Source organism: Calliphora vicina, chromosome 5, assembly GCF_958450345.1.
Source record: "Calliphora vicina chromosome 5, idCalVici1.1, whole genome shotgun sequence".
NCBI classification, from domain to species: domain Eukaryota; kingdom Metazoa; phylum Arthropoda; class Insecta; order Diptera; family Calliphoridae; genus Calliphora; species Calliphora vicina.
In genome coordinates, this window is record NC_088784.1 from 92,226,400 (window position 1) to 92,249,328 (window position 22,929).

A 22,929-nucleotide genomic window follows, 5' to 3' on the forward strand; every position below is an offset into this window, starting at 1 on the left:
TTGTTTAACTTTAATTGTAATAATAACTGTGAGTAAAATGATTTTCTGTGGCCATATTATAAAATTCTTTAGTAAATAATCATAACTGTTATGCATATCCGAAAAATATTCATAATTCAATTTCCCTAAAGTCAAATCGATGTTAAAACTTCATTTGATAGATTCGTTTGTAATAATTAGAGGTTGAGGGACTTTAAATTAGATTATTCTATAATAAGTATTTTTCCCAATTGAAAAAAGATACACAAAAACATAAAAAATAAATTAACTAAATAAATTTATTCACATAGATTTTTCTTTTCGTTGGTTCAATATAACTGAACAATTATACAAATAACTGCTTTGCCAAATAGCATAAAATTGTGTTTCATACTAGGTTTTAAAACTGTCAACACCATAAAACCCCACATTTATGCAAATATAACTTGTCGAATTTCGATTTCAGTGCCAAGTCTTTCTTTAAGCCACCTTCTTTTCCAGCAAATTGTTTTCATGAGCCTGTTGAGCCACCTTTAATAGCGTTTCGAAACTGCTATTGCCCGTTTGTTTAACCATGCTGTGAAATATATTGACCTTTGACACCGTCAACAGTTCATAGGGAGAGCCAAACTCCACAGCACGACCAGCATCCATTACCAAAACTTTATCGCTGTCCATGACAGTGTGCAAACGATGGGCAATTGTGAGAACGGTACAGTTTTTAAATTTCTCACGAATCGTGGTTTGAATGAGGGCATCTGTTTGGGGATCTACATTGGCGGTGGCTTCGTCCATAACTAATATGCGATTTTCTCGTAGAATAGCCCGAGCCAAGCAAACCAATTGACGCTGACCCACACTGAAATTGGTGCCACCTTCGGAGATTTTGCTGAGCAAACCATGAGACATATCGGCCACTACATGCTTAAGTTTGACCTGTTAATGACAGCAGTAGTTAAAATTTATATAAATTACCATCTAAATATAATAACTTACCTCCTCTAAAGCTTCCCATAATTTGTTGTCTGAATACTCATCAAATGGATCGAGATTATAACGCATTGTTCCGGAAAATAACACCGGCTCTTGGGGTATAATAGAAATCTTACTTCTCAAATCATGTAAACCCATTTCATTGGTATCTCTCTGGTCTATTATCACCGCTCCATCATTATAAGACAAACGAAAGAGTGCATTGATCAAAGACGATTTACCAGCTCCCGTTCTGCCCACTATACCCACTTTCTCACAGGGTTTTATTATGAAATTCAATGATTTTAAAACATAATCCGATTTAGGATCGGGATTATAACGCAAACATAAATTATCAAATTTAATTTGTCCCTCTTCAGGCCAGGTCTGAGGCGGCTTCTTATCCGGCTGTGAGTCTAATTCTCCTTCTGGTTCTATGGCCTCATATTCCACTACTCTCTCCACCGAGGTCATGGTATTCTCCAATTCAGCCGACTGACGCATACCCCATTGCACCATACCCGTCATACCCATGGCCTGAGTTATGGCCAGACCCACATCACCTCCATTTTCGGGCGAGAACAAGAAGAAACTTAGTGTAATGACGGCTATATAGACGACACAACAGCAATCAAGCCAGTAGCCAAAGGCACGACTTGTGGCCAAAAACATGTAGAAACCAGAACTGTGAAGATCCTGATAGTTGTCGAATTCAGCAATTAAAACCTGTTCTGCTTCAAAGGCTCTAATGGTGGCGAGCCCATTAAGAGAGGCTCCCAAGTGGGAGTAGATGGGGGAGCGGGCTGAAATGAGGGAAAAAATTACAAATTAAAGTGATGTACTTAACAAAACTTATATAATCTTCACCAAATTATACTTTAAGATTAAGAAATTTTTTAGGAGAAACAAATTTCTGGTTTAAAACTATTGTCAGTCGTTATATAGATCGTTGGAATGGTCTTTCAAATGATTTTCATTTGATCTCCATATTGTCTATGAACAAAACTTTTCTTTCTCTACTACTTACTTATCGCCTCCAGACGCTTAACATCTCGCGATGTCTTCAAATAGAATGTTCGCAAATAATAAAATATAAACACCAACACCGCTGTGGCCAGCAAATACCAGGGATTTACCAAACACAAAACCACCAAAATACCAAATAAAGCCAAAAATATTTGTATAACATCCATCATAACGCTGGGTAGAATCTCATCAACCTGGCCCATATCCTTAGAAAAACGATTAAGAATACGACCGGAAGGATTCGTATTGAAGAAATACATGGCAGCACGTGTAACACCCAAGTACATGGCATTATGCAGGGACGTAGAAGATTTCATGGCCAAATTGAAGAATAGGAAACTGCGGAACATGGAAAATACAATGACAGCCAAGTTGAGGCCGGTGAAAATATAAATATCAATGGAATCGGTTTTAACAGAGTCTTGTGTTGATTCAGGGAAACTGTTTTCATTTTTGTTGACCCTAGAATTTAAGAAACAAAAAAAATATTAGTCTTAAACAAGTATCATAAATATTCGGCTGTACCGAGTCTTATATACCCCAAGGTGTACTTTATGATAAAAATTTAAAAAAAAATTTGGTGAAACAAATATTTATTAATGAAAACAAGTAAGATAGCTATATTAGGCTGTGCCGAATCTTATATACCCTTCACCAAATTATACTTAAAAATATTTTTATTTAAACAAAATCAAAATTTTTTTTTTTAATGTTTTAAAATTTTAAAAAAAATTTTTTTTCCAAATTGTTTTTTAATTTTTTTTAAAAAAAAAGTTTTTTCAAAAATTTTTTTTTAAATTTCTTTAATTAATTTTTTTGGAAAAAGAATTTATGACAAAAAAAAATTTTGATGAAAAAAAATTCGGGTTAAAAAATATTTGTTTCCCATTTTGACCCATTGTATGTCCAACTTACTATGGTCTTATATACATACGTCGTTGCAAAGGTCTTTGAAATATCTGTCATTAGATATCCACATTGTCTATATTAATGACTTAGTAATCCAGATAGAGGTAAAAAATAGGTCAAAAATCGAGGTTGTACTAGTTTTTTCCTTATATCTCAGCCATTTGTGGACCGATTTTCTCGATTTTAAATAGCGACCGAGCCGGAAGAATTTCGGAGATATTGATGTATGAATCAAGCTTCGGAAAGTTGATTTCAACACACAGACGGACAGACGGACATGGTTATATCGATTCCGCTATCTATAACGATCCAGAATATATATACTTTATTTCGGTCGCAAATGAAAAATGTGGAAATTACAAACGGAATGACAAACTTATATATACCCTTGCCACTCATGGTGAAGGGTATAAAAATTGGATGAAAAAATTTTTATTAAAAACAATTTTTGGTAAAGAAAATGATTTGGTAAAAACAAATATTTTGCTGAACAAAAATTTGGGTTAAAAATATTTGATTAACCCGATCATTATCCTATATCGGTCTGAAATTTTATAGAGTTTCATATGTCGCATAGTGGGGCAGAATCAAAATTCTTTGTTTCCTATCCGATTTCAAAGATTTTTTGAAAGCGCTCTGCTAGGTCTTGAAAAGACATGCTTGCGTTTGCTATTTATCTCTTATAGTTTCTGAGTTATAGGCATTTAAAAATTTTAATTTTAAAATTTGGCCATAACTTGGTCCACTTTTTTAAAGATATAGGGCGCACTTTTGGACCGAATGGACCGAATTTTAGTTATACAAATAAATTACTTGTAATTAGAGATGCTAAACGGGGAATCCCGTTCCCGAAAATCCCGGGGTTTTCGGGATTTTCTAAATCCCGTTTTTCATAAATAAATAGGGGAAATTGTCATTTTTGTGTGACTTTTTCATTCATTTTGACATTTTACATGCCCGAATATCGCAAAGTGATGTTCAGCAAAGTTGTTAAGCTCAACTCCTGCTACAATTAGTTAATAAAGGAAAACGGTATTTTTGGTTCTCCTTGAGTAGGGCTCTCGAAAATCAATTCATCAACTTTTTTTTGTAAGTTATCTAACAAAACTCAATTTAAATCCTCTTCAAATGAAATTAATTTTATCTCAGATGAAATTCGATTGCTAAAAGGCTAAAAGATATTATTAATAAATGTAAAAACCCCAAATAACAATAACGAAACCAAATTATAATGTAGATTTTCAACTTGCAAAAGAAATACATCATTTTATTTCTGAAGGAACAAGAGGAAAATACTTGCAGATTTGTTATAAGTATTTGCAAACGGGTTTGCCAATATGAAATATGTCTTTCGGCAGCAGCATATGTCGAAAACAAAATTCGTTCCAGAATGGCAGATGAAACCATAGATGCAATAGTATTCTTAAGAAGCTATTTAAAATAAACACTTTTTATTCTAAAGTACGGTTTTTCACCAGTATGTCGATTTTTTTCACGAAAAATCGTATAGCAGAAACGCATTCTACGGAAAATTCTAAGAAGAAACCAGAGGTCTAAAATCAAATCCTATCGCATTTCGTATTTTATCCAATGATATTTCAGAATATATATTTTTTTAATAGTTTTTTTATTGGATAAACGACGGAATGCGCAAGATAGGATTTGATTTTAGACCTATGGTTTCTTGGGGATAATTTCATAGAATTTTGCGTAGATTGAGTTTCTGCTATACGATTTCCATACAAATCGACCCGGCCTAATGTACATACTTTATTGTTATTTCTTCTTATATAATGACTCATGCAAGTATTTTATGCTTTTTAGTATCTAATAAAAATTAATTGCTAAATAAAAAATTTACTTTCAATTGTAAAGACATAATTATGTACGTTTCCTTCTTATAATTTTCGGGATTTTAGATTTCCCGAAAATACCGAAACCCCGGGTCGGGATTTCGGGATTCTTTACCAAATCCCTTTACCAAAATCAGTCCCGATTAGCATGTCTACTTGTAATATACAAAACATTTCAGAGCAATATCAATTATGGATCAAAAAATAAACCATTTTCAATTAAAAAAATTATTTTTCTGTGAGGTATCTTTACGGAGAACATTTTGGTATAAAAACCATGACATATTTTTCGAATACGTCGTCCTTCGGAAATTGACCTATTTTTTTACCAAAATTTCATGTTCGTGTTCTAAAATCCCAAAGCTGGGATCAGAAAAGGGAAAGCTGCTTTGGAAACCTTCTTTTATTTATTTATTCCTCTATTTATTCCTAAAGTATATTTCCAGCACCGAAGGAAATATGGGCAAAATTTTTGAAATCGGATTGAAAACAAAAAGTGGCACGTGTTTAAAAATGTTTCATGTCAAAGGTACCCAAATTTGAGCCTCGATATCGCCGCCCCTGGAGAATTGTAGGGCCCGTTTTAATAACTTAAACTCGAATACTCATACACTCAAAGTTACTGATTTTCTGTGTTCAATAAAACATTCCAGTTTTAAGTAATTTGGTCCATTATAAATTTCTATATTTGCTATATTTTCAAAATCAGTTCCTTGATTATTCCTTTACTTAATGCAAAAATGTCCAGCTTCCCGACCTTGCCCCATTTTTAGCCAGAGGTAAAATTTTTAAAAAAAGACATGGTTCCTAAAACTAAAAATTAAATCTTTTCTGGAATAATTTTAAATCATAAAAAATCCGTTAAAGTAATATCGAAAATTTTAAAAAATGTTTTCAAATTTAAACTTTGAAGATACCTAAAAGGCGTAGAATCCTTTCCTTGATCAATTGTCTGTAATATGCCTTTTAAATTATTTGATTATCTTATTTGATTCAAAAATTATGACTTTTGCCAATATTTTTGAAGGACGGAGTTTTTTGAATCTAATTGAGATATTGACTGAATTTTTCTTTGTAAGACCAAAAATTAATATATCTAAAAAAAAGATAGTTCGGAATAAATGTGGATCAAATTGTTCCTAATTTTATACAAATGTTAGTTTTAGTAACTCAATAAATATGTAATCAAATCTTTATTTATAAACAAAACTCAATTTTTCAACGGTTTTTAAATTTGTCATTCTAAGTAACAAAGTGTAAAAAACTTCTCAAAGCGTCAAAGGGAATACAGCAATTCCTAAAAATTGGATCGAAAATAAAAAAATGGTATTTTTTACAATTTAACCCATAGAGTCCACATTTCCTTCGGGGCTGGGAAAATACTTTGGGGATAAATAGGGAACAGATCAAGCTTTGGGATTCGAAATTCTTAAAATAGATAGGTCAAATTCCGAACGACGCACAGTGGGAGAAAACCCTAATTTAGTGGAACTAAATTCGTATCTTCTAAACCCTTGGCCAAATTAATTTCATTTATATGGAAATATTGCAGGCAAGGAGGTAAGCTAATAAAGTAATGCAAAATGGGTACTGCTACTTCAGTAGAATGAGCGGGAGAGGCTGCTAAACTACACTACCTCGGAAGAAATTCTATACTATTTTCAATTGTAAGAAATTATTTTAATATGTATATCTTTCAAAAAATTTAAATTATATAAGTAATTTTATTTATAGCAAGTAACTATTTAAATCTATAGATTTTGTACATTTACCCTATTGCCGGCATAGGTCGAAATATTCATATAAAATTAAACTTTTTTTAGTTTTATTAATAAGTTTATTTTTAAAAACGAATAACAATTATTTGTTATGAAATGATTTTATTTCATTATTATAAATAATTTAGTTATAATTAAACAATGAAATAAAGAGTAATTAAGCTAACTAACACTTGTTACAATTTTGTGAATTTTTATTATGAGATTTTTAAAATCACTAGGAAGTAATGGATCCAACAAAAATTGCCTAACATCTTTCGATAACGGTTCCACTATTTTATAGCTTGCTGATGAAACTAGAGATGCTAATCGGGACTGATTTTTGAAAATCCTGGGGTTCGGGATTTGGTAAAGAATCCCGAAATCCCGACCCGGGGTTTCGAGATTTTCGGGAAATCTAAAATCCCGAAAATTATAAGAAAGAAACGTACATAATTATGTCTTTACAATTAAAAGAAAATTTTTTATTTAGCAATTAATTTTTTAGAATTTTAATTTTAAACACCAAAAAGCTTAAAATACTTGCATGAGTACATTATATAAGAACAAATAACAATAAAGTATGTACATTACGGTGGGTCGATTTTTTTGACGAAAAAAAAAACAAGAAACGATAGGTCTAAAGTCAAATCCTATTTTGCGCATTTCGTCTTTTATCCAATGATATTTCAGTATGTTTTTATTGGATAAAAGGCGAAATACGCAAATGTTATATTTTTAATCTAAATAAAACACTACCATATTTAAAAGGACTCATAATTTTAAGGCAAATTTGGTATATGGGCATTTGGTTTTAGCAACTTGTAAGTAGTTAGAATTACATAAATTTAATTTTTATATAATGTAATTACCAATAACACTTCTTATATACAATCTTAAAAAAATAAGGAACAAATTTAGTACGAGATTTTACATCGTCCCAACGATAATAATTTCTTAAAAAAATTATATAAATTCACCTCGCACTTTTTCGCAGCTAAATTTTTTACCATATGTAGTCTGTAATATGGCCTTGATATTGGTAACAAAATTAGGACTGCATCTCACAGCATTAGTAACTGGCAACCTTCCGAAAATTCAAAAAGTAAAAAAAATAAAATTCTATAAGAATATGGCCATTGGTTATCACAAATAGCGGAAAATATATTTTTATTTTTCTGATTTACCAAGCCTCATATTCCATCTACATAAAAAAAAGTAAAAATACAACTTAAAGAAAACCTTGTACTATCCAGCTTAATAACAACTTTGAAACCAATTCTTCATAAAAAAAATTTCTGAAATATTTTTTACATTTAAATAGTTGTCAATAGCAAACCACTGAAGTTATTAATAAATGTTAAATATTTTTAAGTACAGCAACAACTATAGATTGAAACTACATAACAATAAATCAAATATGCGAAAGTTTTTTTTTTTTTATTTTGCGCCACTAAATTGGAAATCCTTTAATTATTTATGAATCTATTATAGATATTTCTCTGAAATCATTTGTATGTTATTGGTAATTTTGTTGTCTAACTTACAAGGTCAATTCGTTTCAAAAGTATGACCTATATTTAAAAAAGACGGACCAAGTTATGGAAAAATTTTAAAATTTCAATTTTGATCACAAGCAAGCATGTTTTCCAAAACTATAAAAATCTTTGAAATCGGATGAGAAAAAAAATGGCACGTATTTAAAAATTGTACATGTCGCCCATAGCGCCACCCGTGTATCATTTGTAGTGTCCATTTTAATAACTTAAACATGAATACTCCTTGGCTGTGCCCTTTAGAAATGCCAGATTTATTTCTCAAAAATGTTTATTCTGCCCCACGACCTATACGGCAGGATTATACCTGATATATTGATGTATCAATCATGTTTTTAAGTTATTTTGTGAATTCCGAAAGTTGATTTCAACCAACAGACGGACTTGACAATATCGACTCTGATTTCGCAAATTAAAAATATGGATGTGACAAATATGGGCATGAGAAACTCACCAGTACGATAAAAAGTAATCAGAACCTGAGGCCAAAATCTGAGCTGCCAGGCACAAAAAGGTCATAACCGCCAACACCAAATAGCCACCTCCACTGCTAAAGTACTTCTTATACAACTTCAAACCAATTTTACCCTCCACCTTTGATTCTTCCAACTGTTTAGGCGCATTATTTAGCTCTACCGATTCCACGGTAGAAGTTAGTGAAGTCTCGCTAGTTTGCCTTTGCCTCTGCTTCTTGGCCTCCAACAGAAACTCTTTGTCATCTTCCTCCTCCTCGGCATTGGCTAGTAGCTGGGCAAAATCTAAACCACTTTGCTGCATAGACTCATAGGTACCCACAGCACTTACTCTGCCCTTATCCATTATAACAATGACATCAGCTTGTTCCAGGAACTGCAGCTGATGTGTAACCAATATGACTATGTGCTCTCTTAAATATTCCTTCATGCATTCATCGAACAAATGACGACCTACATGGGTGTCGACGGCACTAAGAGGATCATCAAGTAAATAAATATCAGCTTTCCTGTACACAGCTCGGGCTAAATTAATGCGTGCCTTTTGGCCGCCGGAAAGGGAGGCACCACGTTCTCCCACTATGGTTTTGTCGCCATAAGGTAGTAGCTCAAAATCACGCTGTAAGGCACACTTTTTCACCGTTATATTGTAACGTTTCTTATCTAGTGGCAGACCGAACAGTATATTCTGACGCACGGTGCCGGTAAAAAGCCAAGGTTCTTGAGAGGCAAATGACAAAACACCATTGGCTGTTACACTACCAGATATAGGAGGCAATTCGCCAAGTATGGCTTGTATTAAGCTGTATGGATGGAAGATATATTTGTTTAATGTTTTGTTTTAAGGATTTAGAGAATTCAACTCACCTCGATTTACCCGAACCCACCGGTCCTATAACAGCCACCAAGGTTTTGGGTTTTATATTCAAATTAATATCATTTAAATTAAACTCCATGGATTTAACATTCCACTTGGCTTTTAAATTACGAATATCAATACCTAACTCCGCTTTAATATTAGATGGAGTTAAATACGTTTCTTTACCATTTTCACTAACAATAGCTTTGGGTATAGATTTTGCAGGATCCTGGTTAATTTTCTTAGCAGCCAATGAGGTCTCCTCCAACATCATGAAAGTTTGCAAACGTTTAAATGACACCAAAGTTTCGGCAAATTGAGCCACTCCCAAAGGAAAGAATACCGTCATAATGGTTCTTAAAATATTATAATAAGCTGTAATGACAAAGGCTTTTTCCGCTGTCAGGAAATTGCCCAACAACACAAAGCCCACCAGACTGGCGAAAATGGACACACGAGTGACAAACATTATAAATGAAGCCAACATGCCGCGTATATAGTTGGCATAACGTATGGCCTTCATTTCTTTGCGTCTTATGAAGTCCACCATCTTGCCAAAGGGATATTCCCAGGCATACATTTTGATCACCTGTATGCCGCTAATGATCTCATTCATCATGCGCACACGCTCATCGGTGCACAAGGCAGTGCGCAAACGTAAAATAGAGGTTTTCTTGCCCAAAAACCCTTGCAAAGGAATGAACAGTAACATTAAGGCCACGCCAAATAAAGAGGAGACCCCAATCTGTAACAGAGATTAATTAGAATTAAATAACTTTATTTTGTAAACATTCAAATTCCCGCTCACCTCTAAATACATTAAATAGGTTACTATAGCAATAGCTATTGGCCCTATCCACAAATAGTGCACATGCAACATTGATGTATCCAAACGTCCCACATCATTTGACATTAAATTCACCACCTGGCCCGAAGTGGTGTCCCCCATTGCAGTTTTACTCAAACGCAAGGCTTTGCGATAAATTAAACTACAAAGAGCCACACGTATCTTCATGCCCGAATGCATGATGCCCAACATATTGGGATGCAGGGACAAAACACTTAAGGCACTGCTCAATATCACGCCCATTGCATATAAATAGGCCTCAGTTTCGTCTTTGGCGGTACTATTTGCATTTGCATAAAATGATACCAACTTACCCAGAAACAAAGGTTGCATAGATCTGTTCAGGAAATATAATTTTGTTAAACTCCATTGTAAGTCCAAATAAACACCACTTACCTCAAACCAATTTCGATGATAAACAATGCAATACCCAACATCATATAATACCAACCGAACACCTTAAAAGTGGCCTTTAATAAACTGGGTTCTTTATTGGTGCCCTTTACTTTTTCACATTGTTCTTCCCACGCCAAACTAAGTTTATGGCCAACAAAATCTGTAAAGTTCAAAAAACACTTTTCATGATAATAATAATGTTTATTAACTAAAACACTAACTACACCATTTCTAATTGAATTTCAGAATATTCCAATTTTTATTTCAGAATTTTCCATTGATATTTCAGGAAATTCCATTTTTATTTCAGAATTTTTCATTCATGTTTCAGAATTTTCTAATTGATTTTCAGAAATGTCCAAGAATTTAAGAATTTTCTAATTGTTTTTCAGAAACTGTATTTCAGAAATTTTAATTTTTACTTCTGAAAATTCTAATAGCAAATGGAAATTTTTGAAAAACATTTTGAAAATTCTGAAATACAATTAGAATATTTTTAAGTTTAAATTAAAAAATCTGAAATACAATTGGAAATTTCTGAAACACAATTAGAAAATTTTGAAATATAAATGGAAAAATCTGAAATGCAATTGGAATATTCTGAAATTCAGTTAGAAATTTCGGAAAAATAAATGGAAATTTCTGAAATACAATTGGAAATGGTGTAGTAGTACTATTAGATAACAAATTATGTTTATGATTACATATTATTGTCGTGGGCATGGTGCTAACATGTATTAGATAACAATCATAAATGAGTATTTGTATTTTAAAAAGTTATATGATTTGTTTGAGTCTCAAAGAAATTATGTTTGATTAGATTGTGATTATTTCACATTGATTAGTTAATGTTAATTTAATGGTTTGTTTAATTGATAAAAAACAAATTGGCAGAAATCAGAGGCAGCTAAATAGAAAACTGAATTAACAATTAGAGGAGAGAGAGGTTGAATATTCAAAAAGTCGAATCGAATATTCATAATTGCAAATGACCGCTGCACAGTGGTTTAGAAACTTTTTTTTTTGGAAATAATTTGGTATCTTGGGAACTATTGGAGATATTATTACAATTTCACATGGTTAGAGCTGAGGTGTTTTTGAGTTGAATTACATTTGTTCAGCTTCCTAGGGGTAATACAGGCCAGTTTGTGCCCCCTCAAAGTTGGTCACCTCGGGTCTCAAAATTTTTAAAAAAATTCCCAAAAATTCATTTATGATCCGAATGAGCTGAAATTTAAAATATAAATAGTCCTTGAGAAGATCTACAAAATATACGCTACATGTGTAGGTTATCTCCTTCAGTTTAAGAGATATTTAGGTTTATTTATTTTTTTTTGTTTTTTAGATATGGCGGCCCTACGGAGGGTCGAATAATGCGTGCAAAAATCTGTTACACTAAAATTTCTGTTAAGTCAGTATGTGTTTGAATTCAAAATTTACATTTGATATTTTAATAACATTTTGTAGGCATTATATGAAAACACGTACAAATTTGTCAAAGCGGGCAAGGTTTGTGGAACTTCTGAGGAGTAAATAAAGGCTTTTTATACAAGTATTTGATACTGTTGAAAACATTATGACCTGAGGATTGATATTTTAGTAAAATTAAATAATTTTATAAAATTGTGGGACTTCATTTACCTTAAAAACTAAAAAAAACTTTCATATGGTGATTTTCCACGAATAAAAATATAAAATTTGATTTAATGTAAAATTTTAACGGTTAAAGATATCATAACAAAATTAGGAACTAGTTTAGATCCAAATGTCCTTAAATTAATGACATTATAATTTTTGAAATTTTTTATTTTCAAATACCGAAATTCCTAAAACGGGAAAATGTGTTCCAAAAACTGAGTTTTTTTTTTAGAAAAGTACTTACTGTGACGCTATTTACCGTGGGATAGTAAAACAACTTTCTAAGTATTTAAACAACATATAGGGTTATACAAATACGGAACTTTTTCGAGGATCGGTGCTTTGCATTTTTAGAATTTTTTACTGAAACCTAAATATTTTTTTTAAAATTGTTCAAGTTTGGATAGGTCTGGGGGATACTGTGTCCGCTTAAGTGAGCCCAATTTTACTTTACATGCTTTTGCATTAAGTTTTCTTTCCGGAACATATAAAAATTGTATATAGTCCCAAAGAAAATTTGTTTCTACAAAAGAAAAAATATAGGGACTTTTTTAGGAAAAATCGTAAAAAATTAGGCCCATTTTACATGTTCCAACTTTGGATGCGTGTAACTTTTTACACGAACGAAATATTTTTTTATTTTATTTAGAATTTTATTGCCAATATAGCAGATATTTTGAAAAAAAATTCGAACCTCCGTAGGGCCGCCATATCTAAAAAACAAAAAAAAAATCGAGCAAAATTAAAAAAAATAAATAAACCAAAATATCTCTTCAACTGAAGGAGATAACCTACACATGTAAGCGTATTTTTTGTAGATCTTCTCAAGGACTATTTATATTTCAAATTTCAGCTCATTCGGATCATAAAAGAATTTTTGGCGATTTTTTTAAAAATTTTGAGACCCGAGGTGACCAACTTTGAGGGAGCACAACCTGGCCCGTATTACCCCTAGGAAGCTGAACAAATGTAATTCAACTGAAAAACACCTCAGCTCTAACCATGTGAAATTTTGTAATAATATCTCCAACAGTTCCCAAGATACCGAATTATTTCCAAAAAAAAAAAAGTTTCTAAACCACTGTGCGCTGGGCAAATGTATATTTGTTCTTGCATGAGTGACTGATATTGAATACTAACAATTATTATTAAAGTATTATATTACAACAAATCATGCAATAAATGTCGGCAATGGTTGCACTATTATTTAGAAATATCATATATTATTACATATATATTTTTGATCATCGTACGGACGAATATTTTGTTTCAAATTTCTCATCAACAGAGAACAATTGGGGATAATTTCCGCCTTTTATGGCCTATCATGCTTCCCACAAATAGAGTGACAAGGTAGATCGTTGTACAATTTCATAAGAACCCAGAATATATATACTTTTGTGGCTTTACTTTCAATATTTCTAATTATTATTTGTCTCTAAATTTTACATTATATAAAATTATGAAAATTAGAAATCGTGGCTAACATATTAATTAAAACAAGCAAGAGAGCTATATTTTGCTGTGCCAAATCTTATATACACTTCACCAAATTATACTTATAAAATAAAAATGTTAAATATTTTTAAGTAAACAAAAAAATTTTTTTTTTTATTTTTTTTTTAATTTATTATTTAGCGAATACAGGCAAATCCCGGTATAGCGAACGATATGTTGTCAGGCCCATTCGTTAAATTGAAAAATTCGTTATATAGAGATGTTTTTTTTTTTAATTTTGGACAACTTTTTCTATTTTAGTATTTAACTAAACGTATGTCGTTTTGATCCCTAGGTTGGATGAGCGGTGTGACATTAAGAGGCATGAATATCGTCAAAATTTTTATATCTTTAGTAGTTTTTACTAATTGTTTTTCTGGAGGATGGCTTGATGCATTATCCACAATTAATAAAGCCTTCATTGTAAGGGATTTCGATTCTGAAAATGATTCAACCTATAGAAAATTAAACTCAGGAACAAACATTTAAAAAAAACGATTTTGAAAATTCCAGATTCCACTTAATTTGTGTAAAGATTTACAGGAAAAACATAGTCACGATAAAATGTTTGTTTGTTGAGAATTTTGTTATTCTATATTTCATTCATTCATCTAAATTTTTAGTTTTTTGTTCAATGAAATTCTTCTACGTTTTCCCATATTTAATTCACGTGAATTATAGCCTGTTCCACAATATCGAGTGAAAAATTTCGTTTGCATTCTAAGCAGAAGAAATTTGATTTTGGATTCCCTAACTTCATGTTTATGTGAACGAATCAGTTTTCTTTCGCTTAGAATGCGAACGAAATCTTTTATTCGATATTGTGAAAAAAAGCAATTAAAACCACTATAGAGAAAATTACAGCACCTATTATTAAAGAAAGTAACCATTGAAAACGGTACTGTAACGACTTATTTTCTTATTTCTACATTCTTTACTACTTTTGTGTTTTATACTTTCTGTTCGTTATATTGAGCATACAATTTTCGAAATATTCGCTATATAAGATTATCAATGTTAAAAATTTGGTCGTTTGTATGATTTTGTTTGTTTTTTCTCATCATTCGTTATATCGAGCATACAATTTTTGAAACGTTCGTTAAATAAAGTGATCAATGTTACGAATTTGAGCGTAAGTTAAATCGGATTTTCGTTAAAGTGAGATTCGATATACCGGGATTTTCCTGTAGAACATTTTTTTTTATTTAAAAAAAAATTAGAATACATCAAACCCAGAATATTATTAACTTCCATATCAAATATAAAGGGAAGATTTAAAAGAAATATCCCTTTTAGCATAGTGTTCAAAATTCAAACTTTTTAAGAATTAGAATTTTTAATACAAAGGAAACAAATACATATATTTCATGAGGTCTGAATAAAACATTGTTCACGATCGCACTGATTTTTGTTTTTTATTAGCATGACTTTCTAAACAAACCAACCGTTATTCTATCAAGATTTCAACGCAGAAAAAATTTTCAACATAAATATTATGACTTGATTTCATTTCATAATATTTATAAATAATTTCTTAAATAGTATGATTTTTTTCATATTTCATGTTTTCAAAACAAAATCTAGAAGTCCTGAAAAATATTAGCTATGTTCAATGACTAAAAGTTGTTACTAGTTAGTAACAATTGTTACTGGAAAAGCGTTCATTAACTCAAAAAACTTGCAAGTAGAGAAAAAATCAAGAGCATATACATTTTAGAGAGTGTTCTCTCGTTGCAAACTATTACAAGTTCTTTTTTGAACTCGTTATATTTCAGCTTATATTTCATACGTTTTGTGTTAATGTTTATTTATTCACAATTTTATTTTTGTGGTGAAAAAATGTAAAAAAAAAAGAATTTTCAATAAAATTATACATTTTAAAAGGAATAAAATAAGAAAATTGTGTGTATAAAACAATTGTTACTGGAAAAGCGTTCATTTACTTTTTATTATTTTTGAGAATTTAATAGAGTAATTTTGTAAATTTTGATTTTATTCTCTCGTTGCAAGTATTTACTGGGAAAGTAAATGAACAGACCTATTTTTATGTTGTTCAAAAATGTTTGAATTTTTTTTTATTTTTTTTTATGATTTTCAGCAACAAAATTAGAAAATCTACTAAATTTTGTTAAGAGGATGAAATGTTTTATTATGACTAATATATTTATTATAATAATTACACCGTACGACACTCAACATTAGACACGAACCGGATGATATACATCTGAAACAATAAATTAAATGGAGAAAAATTGCGTTTTCAGTTTTTCATTTCGTTATCCTGTTTCCTTTTAAAAGGACTTCAAATTTTCAGAGGAGTACATTTTTAACAAAATGTTTTAAAATACTTCTGATCATCCTACTATGTCAAATGATCAAGAAGAGTTGTAAAATATTTCGTATTATTTTTATTTTATCCTGTAAGGATCAAAAGATGTCAAAAATGTCCTTTGAAATTACTATCCTTGAATATCCTTTTAGATTTCCAATAATTTAAAAAAAAAAACAGTGAGTTAAAGATCCAAATATTGAATACCACATGCCAAATTTTAATCCATCTATCTTAACTACTTAAGTGTTAAAAAATATTTTAAATTTGAATTATTTGATTTTTTATATTTTATTTTAATATTTCATTCGAAAAAAATATGACAAAATGCGATGTGAAAAGCAACGAAGAAGACTTTTTAATAAATAAGTAAAATGGTATAGTCGGACAAGCCCGACCTTATGATACTCTACACCGGGTATATGATTATAAAGAGTTTTCTTTTGATATGAAACTTATTTGTGTTGAATCTTATGGGATGAATTGCGAATATATGAAACATATTTGTATTGAATTTTGTTTGGATACTGACATATTTCGGAGATGTATGTATATTAATGACATTTTCGAGAATGTTGCTTATATGGGAGTTATGGAATATTGTGGACCGATCGTCTCGAAATTTAGTCGTGAGAGTTCGGCTTACATAAAACTTAATTGTGCTGAATTTGGTTTGAATATGTTTATAATTAAGATATTTATGAGAGCTTAACTATTTTCAAATAGGCCAATTGTATGGGAGGTAGGATAAATAATGGGCTGATTCTAACCAAATTCAATAGCCTTTGTCCTTGGGGCAATATAAAGGTTTGTGGCAAATTTTGTCGAATTATCTTTAAACCTGCGACCTGTAGTTTGATTACAAGGTTTACGTGGATGGGCGGACAGACGAACGGACATCGCTTAAACAAAATTATTTTTTTTTAAATTTTTTTTCCAAATTGTTTTTTAATTTTTTTAAAAAAAGATTTTTTTTTTTTGGAAAAATAATTTATGTCTAAAATTTTTTTTATGAAAACAAAAATTCTTGTTAAAAATATTTTTCCCGATTTTGACTTTTTTACCTGATTTTTTTTTTAACAAAAACATTTTTTCATAAATATTTAAAAAAAAAATTGTTTCAATCTTTATCTTACAGTACTTTGGTGAATAATATTCGTTAAAATGAATATATAAATGAACAAGTCTTACTTGTGCATTCATAAGATTCAAAAGAGTCGACTGTTCTAAAAAGTGCCTGATTTTTCAGCTTATTTTTTTTAATATAAGTATAATTTCCATCAAATTTATCAAAATTAAGATTATTTGTTCATACCTGATTTGTGTTCATTTAAGGCACGATAAAGATCATTCTCATTTAGAACACTTTTGCGACCTTTGAAAAATGTTGGCATTGTAAAACTAAAATAAATAAGAAGCAAATGCATAAATAGATAAAATTGTTATTGGAATTCAATAGTCTTGAATAATTCCACATTTGTGAGATCGCCATATTTCACACCATTTAGTATACTTTTTATTAATAAAATATAGAATTTTTATAAGTTTCATAACAAAAAACTTCTATTATTGCGATTTTAAATAATTTAGTTAGATAAAAAATATTATCCGAATAAATTTTTAAAACAAAAGAATGTGAGTTATAACGATCTTATCAAAAATGAACTACATACATATTTTAAATACCACACAATAACTCACCAAAACATTAACGAGGAAAAAGGATTTGAATGTTGGCGCGGATTTTCCGGCAACTCATCCGATTTAAAGGATTGCATTTCTAAGGATATTTAATAATATCAAGGATATTTTAATTCTTTCACTTTTTTATTTAATTTCACAAATTTGATCACATATTATTTGCACACTTTTTTAGTTATTCACTTAAATCCAAATTAATGTTCACGGCCCGACAAACTTACAGCTAATGTTTCAAATCTAACCGGAATAATACAAAACCACCTCGGATCATAAAACAAACCACTACAATTATCAATGATTAAATTATTTCTTTATTGGATTTTTGCTACAAAAACAAAAATATGAAGAAAAAAAAAACGTGTAAACCGAAATGTTCTCAGATAACAAACACTTTAATTTCATGCAGTCCATACATTTGGTTTTATAATTTCTCTTATTTTAGGCAAAATAATAACAATAAACAAATTATGGCCAATTGATTAGAATTGAAGATTATTATTATTTTGGCGAGGAATATGAATACGATGTTAGATTTAAGAAACTTAGCGATATAAAATAAAACGACATAACTGAGTAACTAAACGTCTGCTCTCTACTAGAAAACAGAACAAAAAACAGTATTAAGTGGAAAAATGATTAAGTGAATTTTATTTACTTTTTTTTCTTTTAAAAAATGTAAATTTATTAATTTTTATTATTAAAAAATAAAACTGTTTACAGTAGAAAATAGCTCTTGTTGAGAACTCATGTGTAAATTTTGTGGTTGATAAACAGTTCAGTCAGACACTATGTAAATCTTATCACAACCGCAGTTTATGAGCTGCGATAATAATTATTATTATAAACCAAGAACTTTATTGAAATATAGTTAATTATAGCCTTAGGAGGCTGCTTAGATGTTCAGATTATTAATATATCACGAATTTCTCCAAAGAGCACAGCAATAAAAAGTTTTTAACTTTGTGTCTTTCGATTCGAATCCCTTTGGATTCGCTGTCTTATTAACATTTTTTAATATTTTAAATTTCCAAAAAATTTATTTGTTTTTATTTAGTGTTGATGTTTGTAACGAGCAAAAAAAATTGCTGCAGTACCACCCAGGTCCCAAAGATTTGGGAAAAAAATCTTAAAAAAATCATTTTTTTACCTTTTTTCCACTGTTCAGGTCCATAGGTACCAAATCGTTCAAAATTGAAGGAAACAATCAACTACAGAAATGTAGCTAAGATCTCAATAAACAACTTTTTAGAACATATGAACTTCCTAGGAATAATTCTTAACACAGTTTAGGTAGGTCAATAAGTTAGTAAGAAAAAACTAAACGAATTAAGTATTTTGGGCCATAAACTATTGAATTATTATAAACTAGAGCATACTTTTAGGCAGCTTTAAAAAAATTGATTTCGAATTTTTTAAAGTTTCTTGCGATTTTGATCTAGAAAATGTAATTTTTTTGATTTTACTACATTTTAGTAATTCTAGTCTACACTTTTGTTAACATTTGAAATGTCACCAAAATGGTGACTTGTAGGCCCTTGTCTCCAGGTTTCTGTCAGGGAAGACTTCGGTTCGTATAAAACTTGTTTATGTCCAATTTCATCAGCATATAAATTATTAAAAGTCACTTATGAATGTACAAGTAATTTTCTGAGGGATACCTTTTAGCTTCAGAGGAACAAATGCAGCCCGATTTCCGCAGTTCTTTAGTGTATAATTTTAATCGAGCTTTCAATAGACAGACGGACATACTGACCATCATAGCAAGATTGTCTTAGAATTTTATGAGGACTCAAAATATAAATACTAATGTGAGCCAGCGACAAATATTTTGATTTGTTACAAACGGAATTACAAAATCAAAAAGATTAAATTTGCAACATTCAAGTTCAATTTGTATGTGATGTCTACGGAATTCATGAAATCAGATATCAGTCCGTATGTTAATTGAAATCATATTTACAAAGGCCACAGATAACTTATGGACCCAGGAGCTGAACAATTTTATCCGAACAACGTTTGATTTAATTAGTTTCTTAATTAAATTCATTGGAAAATTGTAAGGTTTTGTGGATATTAATTAACCCCTGTTTGATGAAAACACGAATAATTTACGTCCCTACTATTATTAAAATTTTGCTGGCATAACAGTTAAGATAAAGTTAGCATTTCTTATTTATAATGTTATCTAACATATCTACCTTCAAAGTTAATTTGCTGTTATCATTTCTATTAAATTTTTTGCTACAAAAACTTCTCACTCAATAACTAGAACCAGCTAATATTTATGATCACCTGTTACGTAAATCAATACAACTCACTTTTAAAAATCTTTATTGCTTGTGCTGGCAGATTAGATTGTGGAACCAATGAACCTTTTGTTATCAACTGTTAATGATAGTTAAGTTTTTTGTTATCAAATATATTTATTAAAATAACATGAAGGGGCGTGTATACCATTTTCGAGCTTTAAATAGACACTTAAAATATCTGATCATACTCAATATGAACAGAAATGTGAGCGATTCAATTAGACAACGCGGGACTAAAAAAAAAATTAAAAAAATTATTTGTTGTTTGCTATATAAAGCAAGCCCGATCATATAAGACCTTACACTAAGTAAAAGAGCAAAAAAAAAAAATATTTTTCTTTTAAAATTTCAATTATTTATATTTTTGAGTGATTTTCGGAAGTGGGACTTATTTGAGAGCTATGACCAATTATGGACCAATCACCATGAAATTAGGTCGTATGATTTATGTCTATATGAAGTTAACTATGTTGAATTGTGTGTGTATACCAACATTTATGCACGTTAAAGTGATTTGCGGAAGCGGGTCTATATGGGAGCTATAACTAATTATGGACCGATCATAACAAAATTTGGTGACATGAATTTTGTATATATAAAACTTATCTGCGCACAAGGTTTACATGAACAGCCAGCCAACCAGACGGACGGACGGACATCGTTTAACCGACTCAGAAAGTGATTCTTGGTCGATATACTTTAAGGCCAAAGGCCAAAAATCTAGGTTGTCACGGTTTTTTTCTTATATCTCAGTCACTTGTGGGCCGATTTATTCAATTTTAAACAGCAACCGAGCCGGAAGATTTCCCCATAAACTGATGCATGAATCATGTATGTAAGTTATTTAAGGGCTACGAAAGTTATATATACTTTATGGGGTCGCAATTGAAAAATGTAGAAATTACAAACGAAATGACAAACTTATATACACCCTGACACTAATGGTGAAGGGTATAAAAATTAAAATTTATTTGTTATTTTCAATATAAAATAAGAAAGAAAATGTTCGTACAAATTTAGTCAGCCAGGCCCTAAATTCGATTATATCAATTTGAAAGCAATTATTATTCCTTAAGTTATATTCTCTTGCAACACAATGAAATTAAGGGTTATTAATTGTAAAGAAAATTTCCAATATACTCGTTGCATGTAAAGCAATTGAAAATCGTTTTTCTTTTGTTTTTATACCTTTCAGCAAGAGTTGTAAGGGAATATATTAGTTTGCCATTTCGTTTGTAATTTCTACAAATGTAATATTCTGGATCGTTACAGATAACAAAGTCGATATAATAATGTTCCCAAATAACGTACAGACATGATTGATTCATCAATATATCGGGTATAGTCCTGATTCGGTTGTTGTTTAAATCGGGAAAATTGGCCTACAAGAGATATAAGCGAAAACAAATAAGAAAGATATAATAACCTACACCAAGTAAATGAGCAAAAATATTTTTCTTTTAAAATATTTGATGATTTTCGGAAGTGGGCCTTATAGGAGAGCTATGATCAATTATGGACCGAACACCATGAAATTAGGTTGTGTGATTTATGTGTGTATGAAAGTTATTTATGTTGAAGTTTGTGTGTATACTAGGGTATTCAATCGATTAACCGTTAATCGGTTAACCGATTAATTTTGGACGGTTAACTGTTCGAATAATTTGAAATTGCCGATTTTCAAATAACAAATAAACCGATTAATTTGTGTCGATTAACCGATTAACCGAAATTCCTTTTTTTGCACTTTAAACAATTTTTTTGTATTTATTTTTCCGTTTCAATTCAAATACAAATTTCAAATTAAAATTAGATACTTTTTTAACATCCAATAAACATGATTAGTGAGTATGTATAACAACTGACATATTTAATTTACATGTATTTGAAACTTTGTTTGTATTTACATGTATAGACGAAACTTTTTTTTGAAATGAGTCTTTTATCATAGCTAAACGAAACTATTAAATTAATCAAAATCTAAAACAATCCAAAAAGGAATATTCTTTATCGTGCTTTTGATTTCTCCAACATACCCACAATCAGCGAGAGAGATTTATTCCAAGAAAAGTTTTATTAAATCTAAAGAAAAAAATCGTTTAAACTATATATTTTTTATAAACGATTATTTCAGAAGATCTCAGTAAAACCCTAAAAAACTCACACATCGCTCATTTGCTGCAACAACGTCATAATTGAAAAAAGTAGTTTCGAGAAAAACATCTTTGAATATTTTATGACATTTTACTATTTCTTAAATAAATTTTCAACAAATCATGCGATTTCAGAAATATAAATAGTAGATGTTAATATCTTTCAGATCTGTATTTAACCCAAATTTTTATTTATCAAGTATATGAGAAAACATGAATTTTAATTTTGATGTTTACAACAAAAAAACACTCTCACACAAAAAATAATTAATTTTTTTGAAAACTGATGAAACTATATGAAAGATTATAGAACAGCGCATATTTTATACTACTCAGTTCATAAAACACGGATTTTCAGTTATGACGTTGTTGCAGCACATAGGCGATATGTTTACAAAAATTATCTCAAATACCTTATTTGCTGTTTTTTATGTTTTTGTACACAAAATTCGTTGTTGTATTTTCAATTTAAAATGAAAATAGAAATTATTCGGTTAATCGAATAATTTTAAATTAACCGATTATTAACCGAATAAATCTAAACCTCGATTAATTATTTGCTCGATTAACCGATTAAACCAGAAACCCGATTAATTGAATACCCTAGTGTATACCAACATTTTTAAGAGATTTATGAACGTTAAAGTGATTATCGGAAGCGGGTCTTATATGGGA

The 22,929-nt window shown here is 30.2% G+C and overlaps 1 protein-coding gene across 1 annotated transcript; it reads right to left on the reverse strand.

Annotated features, from left to right (window-relative positions):
* Positions 1-315: 315 nt before the first annotated feature.
* Positions 316-18,212, reverse strand: LOC135962066 (probable multidrug resistance-associated protein lethal(2)03659). Its single transcript, XM_065513803.1, has 9 exons — positions 17,793-18,212; positions 17,407-17,492; positions 10,628-10,787; positions 10,193-10,568; positions 9,393-10,129; positions 8,507-9,328; positions 1,979-2,439; positions 976-1,754; positions 316-915 (listed from the first exon to the last, which is right to left on the reverse strand). Exons 1-9 carry the CDS (start codon positions 17,867-17,869, stop codon positions 460-462), a joined length of 3,954 nt encoding a protein of 1,317 aa, XP_065369875.1. The 5' UTR covers positions 17,870-18,212; the 3' UTR covers positions 316-459.
* Between the last annotated feature and the right edge of the window lie 4,717 nt (positions 18,213-22,929).

Bases quoted from the DNA above. Each gene is read 5' to 3' on its own strand.
- LOC135962066 (XM_065513803.1), bottom strand. From the start codon at position 17,869: ATGCAATCCTTTAAATCGGATGAGTTGCCGGAAAATCCGCGCCAACAT. The intron at 10,130-10,192 runs GTGAGCGGGAAT...TCTCTGTTACAG, and splicing joins CCTATTTAATGTATTTAGAG to ATTGGGGTCTCCTCTTTATT. The intron at 916-975 runs GTAAGTTATTAT...TGTCATTAACAG, and splicing joins TATGGGAAGCTTTAGAGGAG to GTCAAACTTAAGCATGTAGT.